At 43.7% G+C, this 24,510-nt stretch overlaps 1 protein-coding gene across 1 annotated transcript in view; it reads left to right on the plus strand.

Annotated features, from left to right (window-relative positions):
• The window catches only part of LOC117451042 (syntaxin-binding protein 4), a 197,426-nt gene that overhangs the window by 42,554 nt on the left and 130,362 nt on the right, over positions 1-24,510 (plus strand). Inside the window, exons 2-3 of the mRNA XM_034089121.1 lie at positions 14,581-14,654; positions 20,673-20,768. Of these exons, the coding sequence (XP_033945012.1) occupies positions 14,581-14,654; positions 20,673-20,768 (170 nt within the window). The remainder of the gene's footprint in view (positions 1-14,580; positions 14,655-20,672; positions 20,769-24,510) is intronic.

A 24,510-nucleotide genomic window follows, 5' to 3' on the forward strand; every position in this document is an offset into this window, starting at 1 on the left:
AGGGGAAAAATACAAAAGCATTGCACACAATTTAAACCAATCAATGTTGTCCCGCAGCACGGAGGGCCAGCCAGTTCCTCCCCGTATTGTTTGACTTGGTCAAAAAAGTGATAGGATAAAAAGTGCCAGTAAAACATTGTTCCAACTAAAAGGTGTGGTCAAAAATCAAGGAAGAAAAAGTAAACCAACATAAAAAACCACAGCACACGACAGGAGCCCGGGTCGCAGCAGGGCCGCGCCACCGGAAGTAGTACATGAGTAACACGCAGGGTGTTTCTCAATCTCGAGTACGCTTGCTTGGTAGTACATGTCTTCAGAGCGTCTTGCTTCAGAAGCAAGAATACTTCCTAGCATTCGGAAAACGAAGAGTGGAACAGGCGAGCAAGTGTGCAGGTGTGCGTCATATGAGAGGCCACGCCTTACATTTTCCGCCACAGATTTGGGCAAATTGGTCCGTGCGCAAAGCATTGTGGGGATTTTAAGACCGCGGAGACACATGTGCAGCCTCTAAATATCTCCAAACAAAGTACGCCGGGCTCGGTAGAATTCCAAGTATGCTGGACATTGGAACAGTATACTTCGGCGGCACTCGATGACGTAGTATGCTTGAAATAGTGTCTCTCGAGCAGCTTTACTCGAGATTGAGGCCCATTCCCAAACCGCCCCCTACACCCTACCCCTCCGTTTGCGCGTTCACGCGGAGGATCCGCCATATTGAGTGCTGTTCCAAAGCAACGAGTGTGGAGCGGTGTGGAGGGGGAGTGGGCTATCAAGCCCTCAAACAGCGAGTCTGCAGCGGTGCAGACTTGAGACCGGTCTCTGCCTGACCGGAGTCACGCTGTGTGTGGCCGTCAGGAAACACGCTGTTTACAAGTAGTTCCAGCAAACATCCACTGACAAACTGCGATGTTAACAACCTCATGATAACCTCATATGTTTTTAACTTAGGATCAAACCTGCGTTTAGTCTAGAAAAAGGTAAATGTGTGCATTTCATTATAAAGTTGTGTATATTTACAGACCGTTGCAAAACTAAGAAGCTTATAAACATCAGGTTTAAAACTAAAAGAGCTTTGAAACACAATGAAAGATGTTTGGAGTTTTATTTGAGTTATTCATTTAAACTTTTTGTCTAAGAGATGCTGATTTGAAACCGTTGTTAGATACAGTTACGGCATTTCCTGTTTCTGCCGGAGAGAGGGGAGGCCGTCCCAAAGCTTGCTGCTGTGTTTACTCCCTCCATCTGACAGGAGGAGCCTCGTTGAGCTGCGAGTGAGGCTACAGACGGAGTTCACTCCGTCACGGAGGGGTAGGGTCGAGGGAGTGGTTTGGGATTGGGCCTGAGAAACACCCAAAGTGTGTACTTCTTCTTCTGCTGTTTCTGTTAGTGTTGACTTCCTGTCTGTCTTCTTCTGCTGTTCCTGTTAGTGTTGACATCCTGTCCGCCCTCCTCTGTTGATTTCTCTGACGTCCTACGCTCTGTCTTTTAATCTCTTTCCTCCTCACTTAGAAACGGTAATTCTTTTGCTTAGCAGCGGTGGGTGTATCAAGTATTAACAACCTCTGATATTTCCAGAATCAAGTATTCATCTAAGCCATGTAATAAAATAATATAAAAACTGTGCCTCTAAATGACATCACTGGACTTGACCTAAAGATGACATAACAAACTAGATTATAGAACTATAATACAAATAAACTATAGCGCTTTATGACGACATACTCAGCGTCTCTTGTCTCTTTTAGTTTAGTGAAAACAGCTTTAAAGACATCAATTGGGCGCCTTGACAGCAGTCTCTAACCAAAGCGAACCACAACCTGTTTCTAAATTGCTGTTTGGAGTCATTAAGTAGCCCTCTTACTAAGGCCTATATTTAGCACATTGTTGTGCCATATGGATTTGTGTGTATTATCCTTTTGCCATAAGCTTATCATCTCCTCATCAATTGGCTCTCTTGGTGTCGGCTTGGCAGCTGCAGAGCATGATGAGAGGGAATATGCAGAGCCAATCTTAACTACCGGAAGCAGATATCCAGGCGTTTCCACAAAAACAGAGCCATGTTCAAACGGTTGAAAGTTCCTCTGAGTGTTGCCAGGTAGGTTTCCATCTCTATCAGTCAGTGAAGTCACATTGACCGGCAGATAGTACTGGCATGCTAAGGATTAGGAGGCTTCGCTAAGCTGTTTTAGTATTCTAGGATATTTTCACATGTGTTTAGCTTGGTAGTAAAACAAAATGAAATATGTGTTTGACCTAAACTCATTTTAGTTCGTCATGGACCTACACATAAAGCCAGATGTATTTTATGAGGCTTGGGCTCATATGTTTTGCAATGAAGCTGCCAGTAAATTATATTTTATGCCATTATTGAGTAACTGGAAACACTTAAGCCTAATTAAATCACATTGTCTGCAGACTTTATTGAATTGTGCAGTGTGCAGACGTTGTATTCTACTACTATTATTAAGGAATTAGAACATTGGTTTATTCGAGAGCAGCATTTAACACTAACTGACTAAAACCCTTTTCATTATATTCTAAAATGTTGCATTTTAGGTGATAAAAACACCACCTAAAATATTTATTGGGCAACTCCCCACGCCTTTTATTGACAAAACCTGATTAACTCATCCCGTAGGGCCCGTGATGGTTGTTTTGCTGCCTTTTCAATATAAAAATAATGTATAGCATACAGTTACTATTAGCTAATACGGTCAAATGTAAACAGGTCAGGTCATAAGAAGCTTTAGCTGAAACATGTCAAAATATAATCGAAAAATATATTATTCTAAATGAGTTGTTCCCAAACATTTTGGCTCGTACATTCTTAAAACAAGTAATCGCTGCATTCTAATGGTTCGATTTAAATATAATGTGAAAATACCCAATCAGTTAATGGAAATGAACCGGTCACAACTTAGCACTGGTTAAACATTTTTAATGACCATGTTTTCCATGTAATACGTAATGAATGTAGGCGTTGAATAGATTGACTGGCAATGAAACAAATAAATGACATTTGCAGGTAAAAAGCAGGAACAAATAAATAAAAACATCTGGCGGAGTGACAAATGACAATGCTCAGTAACGGATGTCAACGGAGGATTACAGTTGCTTTTAAAAGGAGAGCATGGACCCCCCCCCCCACACACACGCGCACACACTGAACAGTTGTTAGTCTGGTGAAATGGCTAATGGAATATTTATTCACAGCATTTTCTAATTAAAAAGTAATCATTATGATTTATTAAATACTTTAAATTGTATGTAAAAAAAGAAAGACAATTGAAATGCTGCAAACATTTTTAATTAATTGCTAACACATTGTTATATCTGGTAAACCATTATTACATACTAGAGGACTAACGAGGAGATGATCTATGGTGCTTATCAATATCCAATAATAAATCAATGTCAGAACAGGACATTGCTTCCTGCCAATGAGCCTCCACTAGCAGGTAGCCTGAGCTGGAGTGCTCGTGTGAGCCGAGCCTCACCGAATCGTTTCCAGCGCGTTCTGCGCCCTTTTCATTTTCGGTGACTTTGGTTACGTAAGAGATTAAGAGTGTGTGAAGGTGGAGATGTTTGGAGCGGACAGTTTTTCTGCCATTAGGCTGCCTGCACGCACACACCATGAGGCTGCCTGCTAAAGGCTGAAGCTGGAGCCTCGTTCCACCGTGCGTCCTGCTCCGTCAACATGCCCACCTTTTCAGTCATGTATAAAGGAGCCGTCATCATTAGCAGGTAAAAACATCTCGTGTGTGTGTGTGTGTGTGTGTGTGTGTGTGTGTGTGTGTGTGTGTGTGTGTGTGTGTGTGTGTGTGTGTGTGTGTGTGTGTGTGTGTGTGTGTGTGTGTGTGTGTGTGTGTTGGCTCGCTGCTGTCTTCACCCTTTGTTAGTGTGGAGTGTGTTGGTGTCGGTGCTGGAGTGTTGTTTACAGCAGCTGTGTGGAAGTCACAGGTAGAGGCAGGGCCGGTCTTTGGCATAGGCGACATAGGCAGTCGCCTAGGGCGCCAGATATGGGGGGGGGGGGGGGGGCGCTGCGCTGGTAGTTCTGGGAGGGAAAACATTTTTTGTGATGAAAGTGGGGGAAGTTGACTTATCAGGCGCCCGCAGCTCACAGCCAAAGTGCAAGCGAGCCTCCAAGCGCATCGGTACCGCGGATTGTTGTTGGATTGAGACTGATAACTACAGCTCAGTGAGGTAAAGGACTCTTGAGTGTTTAGATAGTTCACTTTAGTTATCTCAGTGAGTCCCAAACGGTTTGGTCACAATTTATGTTAACACATATTTCCAAGGCACACTTTTATAATTATTAGGATAAATAAAAACAGGTTTGAAATCATTCCAATGTATACTCTATAGACAGTAAACCAAAAATATCGTTTAAAACTGGAGATATTAAAAAAAAAGAATAAATAAATGTTAACTAGGTAAAATAAGATATGAATGAACAGCAAAAATTAAATAAGTTACATTTATTTGTTATTGGCTATGGTAGGTTATCGGTTATGTTTAAAGTTGTACCCCCTACTGTAGATCTAGTCTTAGTAATTCTGCTCAAAGTGCACCAGATTGAAGCATTTTATTTTAAAAGGTCTAGGACCGGCCCTGGGTAGAGGTTCCCACATGTGTGATGTTGATGTGGGGGGACAGTTGGGGGAATCTGCCGCTGGGTTGGTGGAGGGGTAAACGCGGTGCTGCGCGTGATGGAGTCGCGTTAGTGTCCAAATGTGTTCCATGTTGGAGTGCACAGTAACCAATTCTATAAATTCACGTTTGTAGTAAAAACGTGTTAAAGCTCAGGAGAGTGTTTATTTCTGATGTTTGTTCATCATTCCACACACATAGAGCTCCCCATCTGTTGGTGCGTGCGCAGCGACACCCGGCTGTTTGCCTACGCATCACTTTAATCATTCCGCGGCTTACAAGCAGGGTAACTTAAAAAATGTATTCCGTAACAATGACTTATAACCTCTAAAAACAATGTTATTCGTAACCTAATCTGAGTATCACAATGTAAAGGTAATGTAACCTGATTACTTTACGTTACTTTTGAATAAATGCAATGTAAATAAATTAATGCTGTCAAAATTATCGCGTTAACGGTGGTAATTAATTTTTTGAATTAATTGCATTAAAATATTTAACGCATTTAACGCATGTGCAGAATGGCCCGCCCCATACATCCCACCAGTGGCAGCGCCAGGGTATGGCTGGGGTAGGCTACACCCATACCAAGAAATGTCTTAGCCCACCATGACAAATGATGTTAAAGTAAGCAAAATTAAGTCCGCCAAATTGCACAGACAGCCGTTAGTAAGATTGATTTCAGTAGCCACTTGTCTGGAAATACCGAAGACCAGAAACGGTTTTGAAAACTTTTGTCCCGTAGTGATCGTCTTCTCAATAGAAAATCTTTGATAATGTCTTCTGGCCAATCGGAGTCAAGATAACGGCGTGGTGTTGTTGCAGGAAGTCCCGACGGAGAATACTTTTGCTGTAGTAGGTGCACATAACTGGTACGCAGGTTTTCCAGAAGGCGGTTAGATCACCGGACGACAGAGTCGGTCTCCGTGTGCACAGACAGGGCTGCTGTTAACGTCGGTCTGTACAACGGAATTGTGCCAAAACTACGCCAACCGGCTGCGGAGGGAGACTCCCCCCTTCACTGGAGAACTGCGCTAAAACAGCTGATCACAACGTTCACGTGGTCACTAGCGCGCCCCCCCCCCCTGTCGACTTTCCTGAAGTACTCCCCCGTTGATAGAAATCAACACGTAATGAATTAAGACCCCACGGTTTGATGATTGATAGGTGCTCTCTTTCATTTTGACACACAGAAAAAATGTTACAATAAACATGTTAAATGGATATATCCGCCTTCTTTAATTTATCATTCCATTCCCACAACAATATACATAAAGAAATTACATATTTTGGACATAGTTCGAATGGTGATTAATCATGATTAATGAATTTTTAAGCTGTGATTAATCTGATTAAAAATGTTTAATCGTTTGACAGCCCTAAAATAAATACAAGAGAAAACAAAAATCCATAAGATGTTTGTTTTACTTATGTTAGACAACAGAGAAACGTGACCCTAGAAAAGAAGATATTCAGGATAAAAAATATTCTGTTTTTAAAGGAAAATCCGACTTCCATTAATTCAGGATACAGGCCAACTATTAATCACATGACCACATAGTAGAGTTTAGATAAGCAAAACATAATGATAATCAGAAAATGCTAAGTTTTTGTTTTATACATAGAGTATTAAAGGTCCCATGTCATGGCCATTTCCACTGATCATAATTCCATTGTTGAGGTCTACTAGAATACATTTATACTGTGCAATTCTCCAAACTCACATTGGTTTCGCATACAGCATCTCTGTAAAGTATGTGTATTCACTCTCTCCACTAAACGGCTCGCTGCAGCTCTTGCCCCCCCCCCCCTCCCTGTGAGCCCAGTGTGCTCCGATTGGTCGGGACCAGTCGGGACGTTGTGAATCGCGCTAAGCTCCGTGGAGGTGTGGTTTCCTTGTTTAGCGATACACAGCGAAACACAGCGAAACTCACCTGAGCACACACAAAGTCACAGCCGAAGTAAAAACAATAAGTGTGGCTTGATATTGAGTAAGAAAGGTTGATAAACGCTGTGAGGGTCTGCAGAGAGAATTTCGCCGCGATCCCAACTGTCTGTTATCAGCCTGCAGCCAGGGAGGAGAGATCAGCAGAGCTGCCTGCACTGAGTGTGTGAGGAAGTCCGTGGATTGGTCAATTTGGACCAATCAGCGGGGGCTTAACGTAACGGCTGCGCGGACGTAACGTAACGGCTCCACGGATTGGTCCATTTCGTTCCGGGGACGACATGACATCATGATGTACCCGGAAGAATCAAATGGACAATGACGTATCTCCAACGAGGCGTTTTGGGGAGATATTTTCTGTTTTAGAGTTTTACTCGCTACATGGTGTACTTTGAGGGTTTTGACTCTGCAGACCGTTTACATGCATAAAAGCCTTCATAACACACAAGGGGACGGGTAATAACCGGAAAAGCATGACATGTCACCTTTAAGATAATGTGGGTTCAGCTAGACATTTCCAGTGAAAGCATTCTTTAAACTGAAGACGTGGGACTCTTTTCAGTTGAGAAGGGTTGTGATTTAGGCTAGTGTTGGTACTATAGCTTCATGGGTGATTAAACGTATTCTAAATCACTGTGGATTCAATTGTCAGCTCAATGTAATGTAAACAATAAAAACACAATGTCACTTTGCATTTTATAACCTAGTAGTTTAGATGCCTTAACCAGTATGAATGTACATATTTTAACCCAGGACATGATCTTTCCTGACCCTTGGCAATAGAGTGGTGCAGTGATAACGTATATTTAGGGCCAACCCGGAAGTTAGCATCACAAGGGCTCCCTCCACACATTTTTGATACCTACACGTTTTGTTCAGCAGGATTATCTCCGCATTATAAACACCACTTTGTACCAAAAAAAAAAAAATTATTTAGCTTTAAAAAAGCTAGTGTTAGTCAATAAACAAACTACATCCTGAGGCCTGTACTACGAAGCAGGATTTGCGGTTAGCGAGGTAACTTCAGGGTTAACTCTGAGTTTCCGGTCCTACGACGCTGGTTCACTTCTTACCGGGGTAGATCTCCATGGTAACTTATGCGGAGCAGGTTTGGTTCCAGATAAGAGATCAACTCAGTGAAAGCACCGCTTGCTGACCTCAGTGTGCGGAGTTTAAAGCTATCAAATCATATTACAGGATAAAGGAAATACAGTTTAAACTGCCATATGCAGGGAAGACGCCGACGTGTCGCACTTATCATTCATATCCAGGACCGGCCCTAGACTTTTGGGGGCCCTAAGCGAGCTTTGGCTTGAGGGGCCCCCCTCACTCTAGCGCGTTCTCACCACACACAACACGCAACCAACTTTTGTCTTATGATGTTAGCATAAGCACACATATTGTATAAATAAGCATGTAAACACTGTGGTCCTCACCTCCTCTAGGGGGGTCCTCTAGGAAGATTTTTTTTTTAAATATTGAAGTTAAAAGCATCAATCTGGTGCATTTTGAGAGCAACATGAAGAGATCTATGGATACATCTCTCAACACCCATATGAAACAGAACTGTAAACAGATTTTTTAGAATGGATATTTTACAAATCACTTAAACTGTATTCTTGTTTTGTCATATAGTATTTCATAACTGTTTTTCATTTATTCTCTCTGGCTGTCCATCTCATAATGTTCACATAGAAGCTAGCTGTCAATAGGAATATCATTCAGAAGAATTATAATTTCTTGCAAAAATCTGTCACAAAAAGAGGTTGCACATTTAAATTCAGGTGTTGTTATGGCAACATCAGTGGCCAAACAGCCACATTTACTGCTGCAAATACGTTCAAAAATGCTGTCAGCACATAAAGCAGTGGCAACTATGCCACCATTTCAGCTGACTTTTTCTCAGAAATACTGTCACATAACATCCATATATTTCAGTGCTAGGTTGATGCTTAGCTAAGCTAACTATGAAACACTTTAACTGACAGGACTCCGGATCAACTGTGTACTGCAGGCATCCTCAAAGTACGGACTCTGGTCCGGATCCGGACCGAACCACAACTGTCTCTGGACTCTGAGCAAATTATACTTTTCATATGTATTATCTGTGTTATCTGCGAGACATCGCCACAATGCAACGAGTCAAAATGATCCGCTATGTCCATAGACTGCAAACAGCGCTCATCGGACATTTATGAGAGAAAGTCTCTAATGTCCGAGTGCAAGTGAATGCAGCACAAGATGCACGTCATGTAACCCCTCCCCCGGTCCTGGCGCGAGCGTGGACATATGATTGGCGGCGATTTCATTTGAACGGGACGGCGCAAAACGAGAAGCATTCGGACCCAAGCACTGAAGGTCTACACTGACAGAGAAGAGACTGTCAGTTTGGCTGTACTCAGCATTGAATCAAAACGCACTAAAGCTGTTGATCTTAATACGTTTGTGAGGCGTTTTGCTGAACAAGATGGTAATCGCCGCATTCAGCTGTAATACACGTCAACGTGATGCTCTGCTCACGGATGAGCATACACAACTATTAAGATGATGACCTTACGTGTGTAAATATATTGTTTTCTTTGAGGGGGTCTGCCCCCAAAAAACAGTTTTAAGTCCTGAGGAAGTCAAATAAGACGGTGTGTAAAACTACACTGCCCAGCCAAAAGAAAGTAACCTCTTTGATTGAACTAGGCCAGTAGGTAAGGACTTTCCACTGGATCATAACTGAAGTATAAAGAATGCATGACTGAAGTGATGGAGACCAAGTTGAAGGCAAACACAAAGAGGAAATAACAGGTCAGATCAAGCCCCTCTCAGATTCCACAGCAACCAGAAGAACATAAACACTGGCTGGTGATTTGATTCATCAGCTTTGTGATGGAATAAAACATGCACAGTGCATTTCCTTAGCTGTGGGTGAGTCCACTGACACGCTGACATTGCTCAGTTGCTGGTGTTTGTGAGTTTTTATGATGAGGCAAAGGGGAGTTTGTTGAAGATGTGTTGGGCCTGAGGAACCTCAGTGGACACACAAGGGGGAAGACATTTATAAAGCACTAATGGGAATGCTGAATGAAAGAGGGTGCGGCTGCCTTTATTCATAACTGCAGCTCTTACACTGCGACTCTGAGGGTCAAGCACAGACACAATAACAATGAAAACTGCTGCATACAGATTATTTTTGTTTTTGCAACCTCGTGTTAAGAATCGTGTTGCAATGGTTTAAAAGTTTGTATGACCGTAATAAACGGACCTTTGTCTTATTGAAACATTTATTTTGGACCTTTAAGATTTGTATTTGAGTACCCCTGGTGTACTGTAAGGTAGCTTCTAGCTTCATGTCGAACAGTAAGTCAACATTTCCCAGAGAGCTTTCTTTGAAATTACCAGGTAACGCTAAAAAACATTACATTTAGATTGTATGACAAAGTGTTGATTTAATATATCTGGCTAGCTATAGCTACTTGCTAACGGTTTAGCTTACCACCGCGATTCAAAGTAACGTCAACGTAGCTGTAATGTATGCTTTGCGTCCATGTTCGCATAACTTGGAAGTTTACTGACATTTACATACCTTGTTCACCTGGCTCAAGTGGTGGCTCTGGGGTTGTTGTGTGAGCCACCACTTGAGAATTGCCGTCTTTTTTAAGAAAATGTTTTCTTATGTCCATCTTCAAAAACTCTGAGTCCGACTGACAGTTTATTTTAAACATTGTCACAGCTCACAGGATAGGTACCTGTCAGCCAATAAGACAGATATTTATTTCCATTCAACTCTCTGGTTGGTCAGGGGGGTATACTACGAAGCAGGATTTTTAGTAAGATAACTTATGGGATTTCCGTTACTACGAAGCTGGTTCACTTTTTAGCGGGCTAGATCTCCATGGTGACTTATCCTGGAACCTAGTCTGTGCTCCGAAGCAGGATAGGTTCAAGAGATCAACTCAGCGAAAGCACCACGCCTGCTGACCAATCAGAGCTCAGTGTGCGGAGGAAATACAGTTTAAACTGCCGTTGCAGGAAAGACGGCCGGCCAAAATCACCGACTGTGTGAACGTGAAAATGAATAGAACATCACCTCCCATCTTCAGAGCAATCTGACTATTATAACTATTATACTATTAGGCTATGTTAAGAAAGCTTTATTAAATATCTGCCACAACATAAGTACCCGGATCAAAGTAACATTACGTACAGTCCGCAGCATATCACTTCATAATGTATCACATATCTCCTGATCCGAGTCAGCTGAGCCGTATCTGGCCGTGCAGCACTCACAGCGTCACAGACTGGATGCAGAAGGATTATTTTAAGCAACACATTAAGTTGACGAAACACTCGAGACAAACGTAATGAAAGTCAGATGGTGTGTTAGACGGGCAGTGATATCATGAACCTGTTGATGGAGGCATTCAAACACTTGTTCTGTTCCAGCTGTGTTCACCTTGCAGCTGCAGCTCTGTGCTTTGATCCTGATCAAGTGTTTAAGTCATGGATGTTTAAAGTTTAACTTCTTCATATGTCTAATATTATAGTTGACTTTTCATTCAGGAAGTATGACGCTGCGCTGTCAGTACGCTTCTCCATGTCTGTGATTGGTCGAATGCTCCAGATACCACCCCTCTCATGTGAACGCGCACCTAACTAGATAGGACACGGCTGGCTTGAGCGATCCACTTGATAACCCGTGTCGTAGGACCGTTTAGCGAGAGCGCGTATGTTTTGGATTAGGCCAACCGGCTAACTCAAACACATCCAGGTTAGGTTGAACCAGCTTCGTAGTACAGGCCCCTGGTGTCTTGCCTCTGTTGCATTGAACACACTGAACACGGGAAATTACAATCCTGCCGTCCTCTCTTGTGTCATGATGAGGTTCAGGTAAAGCACGGTTAATGTATTATATTATTGAATCAATAATATAATACATGCCTTTAAGAGTAGGCAATCTAGGCATATTAACACAATTAATTACTTATCACAGCGACGGTGTACTTTTTTATTAAAAAAATAGAAAATAATTTATTTATTTTTTGCTAGGGGGCCCCTTAGTGGCTGCGGGGCCCTACGCGGCCGCTTATGTCGCTTAATGGGTCGGGCCGGCTCTGTTCATATCACATCATAATATATCATATATTTCCTTATCTGTGTCAACTTCGCAAGCCGTATCTGGCCGTGCAACACTTACAGCGTCACAGACTGTATGCAGAAGTATTATTTTAAGCAACACATTAAGTTGACAAAACACTCGAGTAATTAAAGTCAGATCCACTCGTGTCTTAGACGGGGCAGTGATATCATAACACTGTTAATGTACGCATTTACCAGCTGTTCTGGATTCACCATGCTATGTGGCTTTTATTCACCATGCTATGTGGCTTTTATTCACCATGCTATGTGGCTTTTATTCACCATGCTATGTGGCTTTTATCCTGGATGATGTGATTAAATCATGGATGTTTAAAGTTGAACTTCTTCATATTTGTCTAACATGATAGTTTACTTTTCATTAATGAAGTATGACGCTGCGCTGTCAGTACGCTTGTCCATGTTTGTGATTGGTCAAATGTTGCTAACCCCGCCCCTTTCACGTGAACGCGCTCTCAGCCGGACAGAGAAACCCTGGTTGATAACCAGCGTCGTAGGACCGCTTAGCGAGAGCACGTTTGTTAGGGTTAGGTAAGCTGGGTAACTCAAACATATCCAGGGTCTGTTGAACTGGCTTCGTAGTACAGGGCACTGGTCACATGGCTGCACATCACCACCGCTAAGCTAAAGGTGGCTAATGTTGGGCGTGATGACGTTTAGTCTCATTTAGACACCAGTGGGGTATTTAATGACGTATTTTAATTAAACATCTTCAGTTTTTGATCAGAAAAACAGACCTTTTTTTCAAACATCTTCCCTAAAACACCTTAAAAAAAATGGAACAGAACTGGACATTGTAAATTGTGTATAACAAAAATAACGGTTTATTGTACACAATGTACATTGACATGTAAAAAAAGGGGATGTCCTGATGTGGGCTCTGTCGTTATGGATTGGGCTTCATTGGGATCATGTGACCAAAGAAACTTGAACTAAGAAATGTTGGGATGTGTATGGCAAGATAACATTAATGTTTACAATAACAGATTCTCAGGATACATTAACAACATCTCACAGGAATGGTCTACAGGTCATCAGTGTGAATCATGCTCATCCTGTGATCAGACTTTATGAAGTATTCTGCGTTACCTTCTTCAGGATGTCTCATTGGTTCCCTGACAGCAGTCTGTGGTTGCTATGCTCCCTCTGCATCTGAAATATAAAAAATAATCCTTGCTGTTTGCTTGGCAACCAGACAGGGTTGTGTAATTGCTGAGATGACATAGATCCCGATCCAGATCACAATAATCTCTACATTTGACCAACTAAGAGTTGCTAATTGTATGTATGGTGTGCTCTGGTTTATATTTTATTTGACCCCATCTTTTGTAGTGTACATTCCAAACAAATCAATGTGTATTTGCTATTTGAGCAGATTGATATGATCTATAACACAATTCATACCTTTACAGTTTGCGCTGCACTATGCAATATGAACATAACGAAAGGTATTAAGGTATTCACTTTATTCAGACAGACAGAGAGACAGACAGACAGACAGACAGAGAGACAGAGAGACAGACAGACAGACAGACAGACAGACAGACAGAGAGACAGACAGACAGACAGACAGACAGACAGACAGACAGACAGACAGACAGAGACAGACAGACAGAGAGACAGACAGACAGACAGACAGAGAGACAGACAGACAGACAGACAGAGAGACAGACAGACAATGAGACTAGAAAACTAACAAATAATAGTGTTTATTTGACAGATTTGTATCTTCTATTTTGAGATGTTTCTATTTAATGTTTGTTTATTTTCTCCTCTTTTTATTTTTTAAATGATGTGTAAGTGGACCCTCGCAGATGGGGGTACTGCAGCCCCCTCAGCACCCCCCCCCCCTTCCCGCGATGTCTCGCAGACCCCACGCAGCAAGCAGGACATTAACCCAGCTCACACTGTGCGCTCCTCGAGCCTCAAAGGGCGGAGCAGCGAGCCCCGCAACGTCCCGCCAACACGGCACCCAGACCCCACGCACCCAGACCCCACGCACCCAGACCCCACGCACCCAGACCCCACGCACCCAGACCCCACGCACCCAGACCCCACGCACCCAGACCCCACGCACCCAGACCCCACGCACCCAGACCCCACGCACCCAGACCCCACGCACCCAGACCCCACGCACCCAGACCCCACGCACCCAGACCCCACGCAGCATTCCCATCTGTTTGTCCTTACTGGTGTCACTTCCTGGTTGCTAACTCCATTGTAAAACATAAACACTGATGTTCCGCTGTAACGGTGGTGGACTCATCAGAACAGAGTGGGCGAGCTGACCAATCAGAGCACAGTGGGCTCACAGGGAGGGGGGGGGGAGCTCCAACAGGCCGTGTAGCACAGAGAGTGAATACACAGACTATCAGAGATGCTGTGAGAACCCAGTGTGAGTTTGGAACATTGAACAATGTGAATCTATTCTAGTCGAGCTCAGCAGTGGAACTATGATCAGTGGACATGGCCATGACACGGAGCCTTTAAAGTCTGCCCAGCCTGACTGCTGCCAGCGGACAGCAGCAGACACACTGGGCAGAGAGAGAGAACAGACTCAACCTGGGTAGAATAAGTATGCAGTCTAGATTTAGAAGACAGATTTGGTTTAAATCTTACAACGTATGCCAACCATGTGTGCCCCCCCTCCCACCTCCCCCCTCCTGACTCACCCAGAGCAGTGATCTGTCTCCACCTGCACCGCTGCTGGAGAACCTCTCAGATCTCCTATCTCATGATGTCACGCTGACTGTGGCTCTACTCTGTGGAGGAAGAACAAGGGAAAGCTTTTCAACTTTAGTTTATGTTGTACTTATTTTCTCCTCTCTTTCCCCCGACAGGACATTAATGGGTCCATTCGGAGTAGACAGAGCTGTCCACTCCATGGAGTTCACTGACTGTGAGAATGGCCTGGGTAAGTAGGGTTTCTGTTGGTTAGGGAAGCCATGGATACAAGGGATGACTGGTCAAAGGAAGATGGGTGTCCTGCAGAACGACACTGCTGCAGGGAGAACATGCACTCCACACAGAAATGAAACCCCCACTGATGCAGAGACAACATGAGTCTTACACAAACCAAACACTTGGCCCTAAACATGATGAATCGACACCCTGAGCATGGCATCTGAGAGGCTGTGCACATTTGGACACAAACCAGACCTCCAGGCATGCATACCTTTCAATTAGAATGCTTTGACAGCAGTCGTTCATCCTCTGACATACAAAGCACATCGCTGCACGAGGCTGCGCACTCTGTATGGTCCAATGATAACATCCATTACATTCTCATCTTACATTAAGCAACACATACTAAAAGCTAACACATTAGCTGACACCGTTCAGCAGACACACACATCTCACTATTCAGTCAACGGTGCTTACACTCAGGCATTATTCCAAATGAGGTGAGGCACGTTTCACACTCCATATTAAACTTGTTTAAACAATAAATAGAATATAGATATATTATAAGCTTCACTGGCTTCTTGCAGTTCCATCTACAATATACATTCGTATCAACACTTTCTTACAACCTCTCATCAGAATTGGTACTGCAGCTGAAACAATAATGTAGGCATGTCACCATTTGAGAGGGGGTTTTCACCTGTGCTGGCAGGGGGGCTGAGCGGCAACAATGAGAGGCTCAACCTGAGTGCCATACATGACACGGTCATGTGATCCATTGGGCTGTAATCTATGGTCAGTGCATACATATAGCTTCAGTGATGCTTTCTGTCTGAAGGCCGGAGCCTCACACGGCCCTGTTGCTCACTGAACAGCATCAGAGTGAGGAGATGGTAAATGGACCGTTTTTGGACATTTATTTGTATGGAAATGTTTTTGTCTTTGTCCTTCAGTTTTTATTGTATTTGTTACTTTGTCAGAGCACTTGTTGGAGAAAAGGGGTATGGCATGCAAACAAGATCACATGGTCAGCAACATGTAGTGTATAGCCAATCCTCCTCCACTACCGGGCACTGGATTGGGATTCTGAATAGCTGGAATGATTGAAGTCGTTCTCCTAAAGGGATTGTCTCTGCAGAGTAGGTTTCCTTGTTAAGTCTCAGTGTGTTGGCCTGCGAAGGGAAGTAGGTCATGAAGCAAAGCCCTAACCCACTTAACTGAGCTGGGTTAAGGATGCTGCTGTTGTTCCATCCTTAGTACACGTTGACACCCCCACGCCGTGCAGCTCTGCCTACGCAAGCACACATACCCCAAACCATGAATACAAGCTAATACCCTGCTCAAATGGAGGATATGTGAAGTGTACCCAGCAACAACTGATGTACATGAACTGAATCGCTTCACTTGTTTAGCTTCCTATCTCATTTTCTATTTTTTTTAAATGTAAATTATATATTCATCAAAAACGTAAACACAACCCTAGAGACTTTTTTAGGATTATAAAAAAAACAAGAGGAAATGCATGCCAAAAGTGTGTCTAATAACAATGCTACGTCTGCATGAATGCTAGATCAAGGACCAAGATGTGATAGTGTAGTAAAGGTCAAAGGGAAAGGTGTGGGGGGTGTGTTGGGGGGGGTGAAAGCAGCAGACAGGTAAAGCAGCTTATAGTCATGTGACTTGTGTAAGTGTACACACTGTTCCAATACATGGAGCCTAAAGACCCCTGCACTGCAGTGTGTGTTCACAGAGCAGTGTGTGTGTGTGTGTGTGTGTGTGTTCACAGAGCAGTGTGTGTGTTACACACTGTGTGTTACACACCGTGGCACCCCCCCTGCTGCCCCTCTCAGAGCACAGCACAGTCATCCTTTAAATACAGACTGTGTGGATCAATGGAACACAGCCACTGGACAGACTGTGGATCAATGGAACACAGCCGACTGGACGGAGATTCTCAAAGTGGAATTTTCACTTCTCACTAGAAATGTAATCAAAAGCATTTTAATGGAGGAACTATCCTACAGTTTCGGATTTTCCATAAAAAACAAGTCGGGTGTCCGCCATGTTTTTTTTCATTCCGGGAAAGTTGACGATCAGGTGCCATGGACACTGGTCATTCGACATCTATAGGAAACAATCATGTAGGCAAGTCACCGTTTGAGAGGGGTTTTGTTCACATACAGTGCTCCGGTTTGCCCTCTGGACCCAGCTAGATATTGGCCAGTAATTAGCTTGTTGGATATTGCAGTGGTGCATATTGCTATTTCGATACTGTTGGATAAATTGTGCAGCCCTTCTTAGTATCATCTTGGGTATTATAAAGCATTTTGAAAGCAACTATATTTTCTTCACACTGAGTTGTGTGATCTTTACAAAGTGTCGGAACATTAAATCCTCAGAAGGCGAACATGCCCTTGATGATGAAATAATGATTTGGAAAACAAAATGTGAACAGGAGAGGAGATGCGAGTCTTTAATATTTACTCCGGCTGCTTTTGCATTAGTATGATGTTCTTCTTATCAGGTGGCAGGCGGGGGAGGAGAGTGCTTTGAAGCTGAACAAAGGAATAAGAGTCTGTTTTCCTCAGAGAAGAGTCAGAAGGGAGGGAGGACCGAGACAAGGAACTTTATAACCCCATTCTTCCAACATGCACCACTTGGCTCCAGAACTCATTAGTGTTAGCATGTTGTGAGTGAGGTAGCAGGCCAGCCGCAGCTCAAGGTTCTGACTGTTAGAGAGAGAGCCTCCAGCAGCCAGGAGCCAGGAGCCACAGGGTACATTCTGAGTACAGACCGTGCTGTTTCACTGTTACATGATGAGCCATATTATGCTGGAATTATTTCCCCACAGTAACTCTTCTTTCATTTACTGTGTCTTGTGGCCGACAAGTTCTCGTTCTTAGTTTTCTCGGGAAATGTCCCCACCACTTTTTGAAACGAAAGATTTGGTATCAATTTTCTTTTTAGCCATACATTGTTTCAAATATTCCAAAATTAGCTTGCAGCACATCTAACTAACACACACATGGGATTTTGAGAAAGTTGAACCAGCACAATAAAAAAAACATGCAATGCACTGTAAATAAAAACTTTCTCCCTCAGCCATTTCAAAAATATCCCAGAAACCGTGCCAACTTGACGGTGAATAACACCCATATTATTATTTTTTACATCCATACACGTTAAACATTGACACAGACTGTCAAATGATTGAATCCCACAGAAACCATTTTATGGTCAGTGTGCCATTTTGTAACAACCAGCCAATCTCACCCCCATTTCATTTCCTCAAATCCCATATGTGTTTCATCTGAGTCCAGTCTCTGACTCGCTGTTCTCAGAGCAGCAGAGGCTTGGCAGGACAGATCTCTGCAGGGTAGCTCAAAGCAGGGCCCTCCTAACTTCACTATTAACAAACTGTCACCTTATAACTCAACCACAAAGACTACACATACAAGTAGTGTAGTTACACTGTAACCACAGCTCTAAAACCAAAGATACATGTGTAATCATGAGGCTTATCGTGTAGAAACAACGAGTACAAAACAGTTATTTACATACATAGTATATTTAAGCAATAGCTCACGACAGGCCGTGGTATTGTTTTTATAAAACGGTTACCGAGTCTGGCAATATGAAAGACAAATAGACACTCTAATTTAAATAGTTTGTATTGGTAAATAATGATGTTCAAAATAAAATAGTCCCTCCGTTGCCTTATTAGACAGAGAGCGTTGATCGATTATTTAGCTATTTATTCACATTAATGTGTATGTTGCCGTTTATTGTGCAGCCACTGAAAACCTGTCCAGCATCAGTAGAATGGCTTACGAGGTTACTTGTACAGGTTGAGGTTGTACTCGGCTGTTGCTTGGCGTGGCGAGAATGTTGCTCCACTTTCTCCGGTCCCCGAGATTCGGCTTCCAGTAGCTCTGGAGAGAGCTTTCGCACCTGTGGCCACTAATAATAATAATAATAATAATAATGGGTTCCATTTATAAAGCACTTCATATTTGATTTCAAATCCCGAAGTGCTACAAGTAGTGAGCATGAACAGTATAAATAAACATTACACAACACGGTAGAATTAATAAAAAGCAATACAAAAATTAAAAATAAATAAAAGGGTGATAAAAAGGCAAAGACTCTTTTGAAGAGATGGGTTTTGAGGCCTTTTTTAAAAGCCTCCACGGTCTGTGGTGTCTCATGCGGTCGGGGAGAGCGTTCCACAGGCTGGGAGCAGCCGAGCAGAAGGCCCGGTCTCCCATAGTACGGAGCTTAGTCCTGGGGGGTTTGAGGAAGTTGGAGTTGCTGGAGCGGGTGGTCTGCAAGGAGGTAAGGGGGGTGAGGAGTTCCTGGAGGTAGGGAGGGGCAGTTCCATGGACACACTGGTGGGTGAGGACGGAGACCTTGAATTCGATCCTCAGTTCCACGGGTAGCCAGTGTAGTGCTTTAAGGATGGGGGTGATGTGATCATATTTGCGCACCCTCATCAGGATCCTAGCAGCGCTGTTCTGAATGTACTGGAGCTTCTGGATGCTTCTGTTAGGGATCCCGATGAGGAGTGCATTGCAGTAATCCAGCCTGGAGGAGACAAAGGCATGGACCAGCTTTTCGGCGTCAGACAGAGTGAGTGTGGGGCGGAGTTTGGCGATGTTCCTGAGGTGGTAAAAGGAGTTCTTGCACAGCTGTTTAATGTGGTCTCAAAGGTCAGATGGGCGTCCATCTTAACACCCAGGTTGGTGACTGCTGAGGAGAGGGGAATGTCCTGGCCGGAGAAGGTGGTGATGGTGGATGACCGAACCTGGTGTGGGGTGCCAACTATAATGGCTTCGGTCTTGGAGCTAACACTAGCACTAACGCTCATCATTTCTCTGCTTTCAAGACCCGCATCAGAAAGCTTGAATGGTGCTACTTTCCCAGTTGGTCAACCTGCTCCTCACGTAGCTCTGCATGTCGTCGTTTAGGTGCTTTCTGGAGAGAGGCACTGCTCAATCCACTCCTCCATAGTAAGACCCCCCCGGAGGTCCAAGTTAAGTAAGGGATAATGTGCAGCGAGGCGGTCATTATGGGTAAAAGAACACCCGATCAAAAATAGTCCGTTGTTACTGTTTGAACTACGTAGCAACGGCAGGAACTGCTTCGATAGCGTTTTTGAGGAGCTTTTTGATTACAGATTTGAAAACATTGTTGCTTGCTTTAAAAGTAGCACAATTCACTATGTCAAACCTTGGGAACTATCTAGATATCCCTGCCCTAATGCCAAAGTAACTGCACACTGAATATGTGTCGCCGTTTGATGTCTATGTCTGGACCGCTGCGTAAAAAGGAGGTTTCTGCCCGTTACTTCCCCGCTGTTTTCTTGTCCCAGCCCAACTGTATACAGTTAAATCGACCAGACTTCTTTCTCCAGATGTGAGCGTCCTTAACAACGGTCAATAAGTCCTTGCTGCACATTATCCCTTACATGTTTCCATCTTAAGCTTTGTTAGTTAGTTAGTTAGTTTCCTAACGGACGTAATGTAACAGCTGTAACGGTTGTAGCTTTTCTCAGACGCGGAGGGATACTGACTTGTTGTGAAAAGTAACTACAATTCTACCCGTGATATACGCTCATTACATCACGGCTAAGAACCAATCAGATTGCTTGATTTGACTTGTCCGTTTTATAGATATATATGTACTGTAGTATATTCAGTTACAGTCGTGTTAGCTGGGGGCGTTTCATGTAATTACATATGTATTTTGAGTGTTATTGTGAAGGTAAATACTACTCCAGAAAGGCCCCTGACATTCCTCTTCTGTCAGCAGTATGCCGATATAACGTCAGCTGCTGTTAAATGCCCTTCCCCTCACTCCCCTCGGCTCACAATATGTAAAACCCCATCTGCAGCGGGTCATTATTATACATTCATACTGTAATTAGCATTTGTTCTGTTTTGAGTTCACCAGGAAAAAGCTTCCTTGTGTCGTTTATCTATGATTGATTTTAAGTAAAGTAAAAGTGCCTTGTTATTCCTCCAAACAGGGATCAAAGTGATCGGTGGAGTGAAGGAGCAAACCGGAGAGGAGTTTGGAGTCTACGTCAAACGGATCCTGCCGGGAGGCGTCGCATCCTACGACGGTAAGAGCTTTGACCTCGGAGCCGTCACAGATTCACTTGATCCCAGACGAGGACGTTGCTTCGTCAGAGAGCATGTAAACAAGGAATCACACATATTCAAAATAAACAATATGTTGAACAGTAAGTATATACTTATATATATATATCTTTAGACCTGGGGAGCCTCCGCTAAGACGCTGCGAATATCCACTCAAGCCCTGGTCTTCTCTGCAGCCGAATACTGCGCCCCAGTCTGGAGCAGAAGCCCTCATGCGAAAAAGGTCGACGTGGCTATCAATACCTCCCTCAGAATAATAACTGGATGCTTAAAGCCTACCCCTGTGTCCCTCTTGCCAGTCCTTGAGGGAATAGCACCGGCCGGCCTCCGACGGGAGGCTGCCACCCTCGCCCTGGCCAGGAAGGCACAAAAGTATGACTGGCACATCCTGCACCACACCACAATAACTCCAGCACCTCCAAAAAGACTCAAGTCCCGCCACCCCTACAACATAGCAGCTCAAGAGATGCTCAACTCCACCTCTGAGGACGTCTCCAGAGGTGCATGGTTGGCAGCAGCTTGGAAGCAGGAGTGGGTGTCAGCCGGGCCCTCCCGAGTCCACCGTTACATCTGGGACCCAGGAGATGGCACCATTGGAGGAGACGACCTACCGCGCCGGCAGTGGACCACTCTAAACCGTCTACGAACTGGGGTCGGTCGCTTTAAAACCACGATGAAGACGTGGGGCTTGGCGGACAGTGCGGCATGCGAGTGCGGTGACCCTGAGCAGACCGCTGTCCATATAATCACCATCTGCCCCTTATATAGACCACCCTCGGAAGCCAGCCTCTTCGACCTAGGACCAGAGATGCGGGCATGGCTACACGACACCGAGTTGGACATATAACGTTATACGAAAGAAGAAGAAGAGTATCACTATCACTGAGTCAGCATACACTATAACAGAACAACCTACTAACATTTAAACACATTGCTTACATTATAAGTCTGTGATGTAAATGCAGATTTTATATTTATAAAATGCAACGAGGTACAGTGTGAGAACAATAAAACAAATACATTTATTATGGTTATTGAAAGGAAGTGCTGTCCCAGGTTTACTCTGTGAAACTGCTGCAGATCATCAGCTGGGGGTCCGGTGGTCTTTATCATCTCCTGCCTAGCTACACACCCCCATTAACCCAGCCCCCCCCTCTGATCCCACTTATACACTGTGTCCATCTGATGCCGAGGTCCTGTTCCATCATCCTTTCAGATTACTCTGAAACATATATACAGTATTTCAGCAAATATACAGAAGCAAGTGTCAGACTTTTCATATTCAAAATCAATCACTCACAACAAATGTATTGTATTTTTATCAAAAGGCTTTAGATTAAAAGCAACAAGATAACATAAACAATCGGCATCAATGAATCAATAAAAAGAAAAAACACAAACTATTTGACATATTATTTATATACTTGAAGATCTTCCTGCATGGATAGTCTTTATTGAACAATAAACCCAAATCCAGACCTCAAACACACCGCAGGCTATTCTCTGCAGTCTGAAGATCGAGCTGCACCGTGCCACACATGTTCACAACATGACAGATGTTCTGCTTGTCAGTTAGTGAAACAATGCATCCGGATTTACACGCTGACAATAATAACACAATATCATGTCTTATTGTGATTCATTGGTCCTCACAGCTCCCAGCATGCCCTGCAGCGCCCTGAGGCTTCACTGGAGGTCATTATCAGACCAGGTGGAGGGGGGTTCATGAAGGGGGTCTGTGCAGGAGTCCAGAGGCCTGTACTACGAACCCGGTTCAACCTAACCTGGATGTGTTTGAGTTAGCCGGTTGGCCTAATCCAAAACATACGCGCTCTCGCTAAGCGGTCCTACGACGCGGGTTATCAAGTGGATCGCTCAAGCCAGCCGTGTCCTCTCTAGTTAGGTGCGCGTTCACATGAGAGGGGTGGTATCTGGAGCATTCGACCAATCACAAACATGGAGAAGCGCACTGACAGCGCAGCGTCATACTTCCTGAATGAAAAGTCAACTCTAATATTAGACATATGAAGAAGTTAAACTTTAAACATCCATGACTTAAACACTTGATCAGGATCAAAGCACAGAGCTGCAGCTGCAAGGTGAACACAGCTGGAACAGAACAAGTGTTTGAATGCGTCCATTAACAGGTTCATGATATCACTGCCCGTCTAACACACCATCTGACTTTCATTACGTTTGTGTTTCCTCAACTTAATGTGTTGCTTAAAATAATCCTTCTGCATCCAGTCTGTGACGCTGTGAGTGCTGCACGGCCAGATACGGCTCAGTGACTCAGATCAGGAGATATGATACATTATGAAGTGATATGCTGCGGACTGTACTTAATGTACTCTGATCCGGGTACTTATGTTGTGGCAGATATTTAAGTAAGCTTTCTTAACGCTAATGTTATAATAGTCAGATTGCTCTGAAGATGGAGGTGATGTTCTATTAATGTTCACGTTCACACAGTCGGTGATTTTTGCCGGCCGTCTTTCCTGCGACGGCAGCTTTTCTGTATTTCCTTTCTCCTGTGATATGACTTGATCGCTTTAAACTCCGCACACTGAGCTCTGATTGGTCAGCAGGCGGCAAGGGCACTGGAAGCGGGGGGGCCATTGGCCCCCCCACTTTTCAGCACTGCCCCACATTTTCGCAGTGGCGGATGCCGCGGAACACTGTACAAATCCCGTTTCAATAATTCCCCTCTACTCTAAAGTCGCATCTAAAACGCGATCTGATCTAGCATAGCTGATCTGTGTATTTTATTATTTTTGATTCACACACACACACACACATACACACACACACACGTATACACACATACACACACACACACACACACACACGTATACACACATACACACACACACACACGTATACACACATCACACACACACACACACGTATACACACACACACACACACACACTCGCGAGTTTCCCCCAGATCCAAACAAAAATATCTTCCCTCCGTAGTATTTTGATCATTTGTTAGCCGCTAATAACCAATCAGATCGATGGATTCCAGAGAAGAGGAAACTTTGAAGGCCTTTCTCTCAAAATGATGACTTGGTGATAGTCATAATATAATGTGACATATTTTGCTTAATATTTGGAGAACAACAACAACCCTGATATCATCAGGAAGCTCCTCTTTCCAGCAGTGGATACAACTCAAAATGTGTCTTTGGGTCAATGCGACTGATTTCGATAAAGCAGCAGGTCACTTTGCATTAGGTCAAATAAAGCAGGCAGACATAGAATATGTACATTCTAACCCAATCAAATAGGACATTGTCACACCATTCAAATGTATCCATGTAAATTACAACCAATAAAAAAGCTTAGATTTGTTTATTTGTTACATTGTTTACTTTATTTGTCACGTTGTTCTGTGTGTGTCAGCCGTTAACCAGATAGAAAGAATAGATACACTTGCAAAGTGCAAACATGTCAGAAGAAAACTAATACAGTCAATCTAAACTTAAATGTAACAACTGGAAGGTCACATCGCTGACATCCACCTCCGAGCCTGGACCTTCTTCAGCCATAGAAGAACCAGCGCAGCAGATGAACCAAAAGCAGCAGCTCTGCGGCCGCAGAGACTGTCAAAACGCCACCACCCCCGTCGCTGAACCGAAAAAGGCTGGTTCCGACTGCATGGGGGTTTGTTGTCGGGACATTGAGGCGGTGTAAAGCTGTA

The sequence above is a fragment of the Pseudochaenichthys georgianus genome, chromosome 8 (assembly GCF_902827115.2).
Source record: "Pseudochaenichthys georgianus chromosome 8, fPseGeo1.2, whole genome shotgun sequence".
In the NCBI taxonomy this organism is placed as follows: Eukaryota; Metazoa; Chordata; class Actinopteri; order Perciformes; family Channichthyidae; genus Pseudochaenichthys; species Pseudochaenichthys georgianus.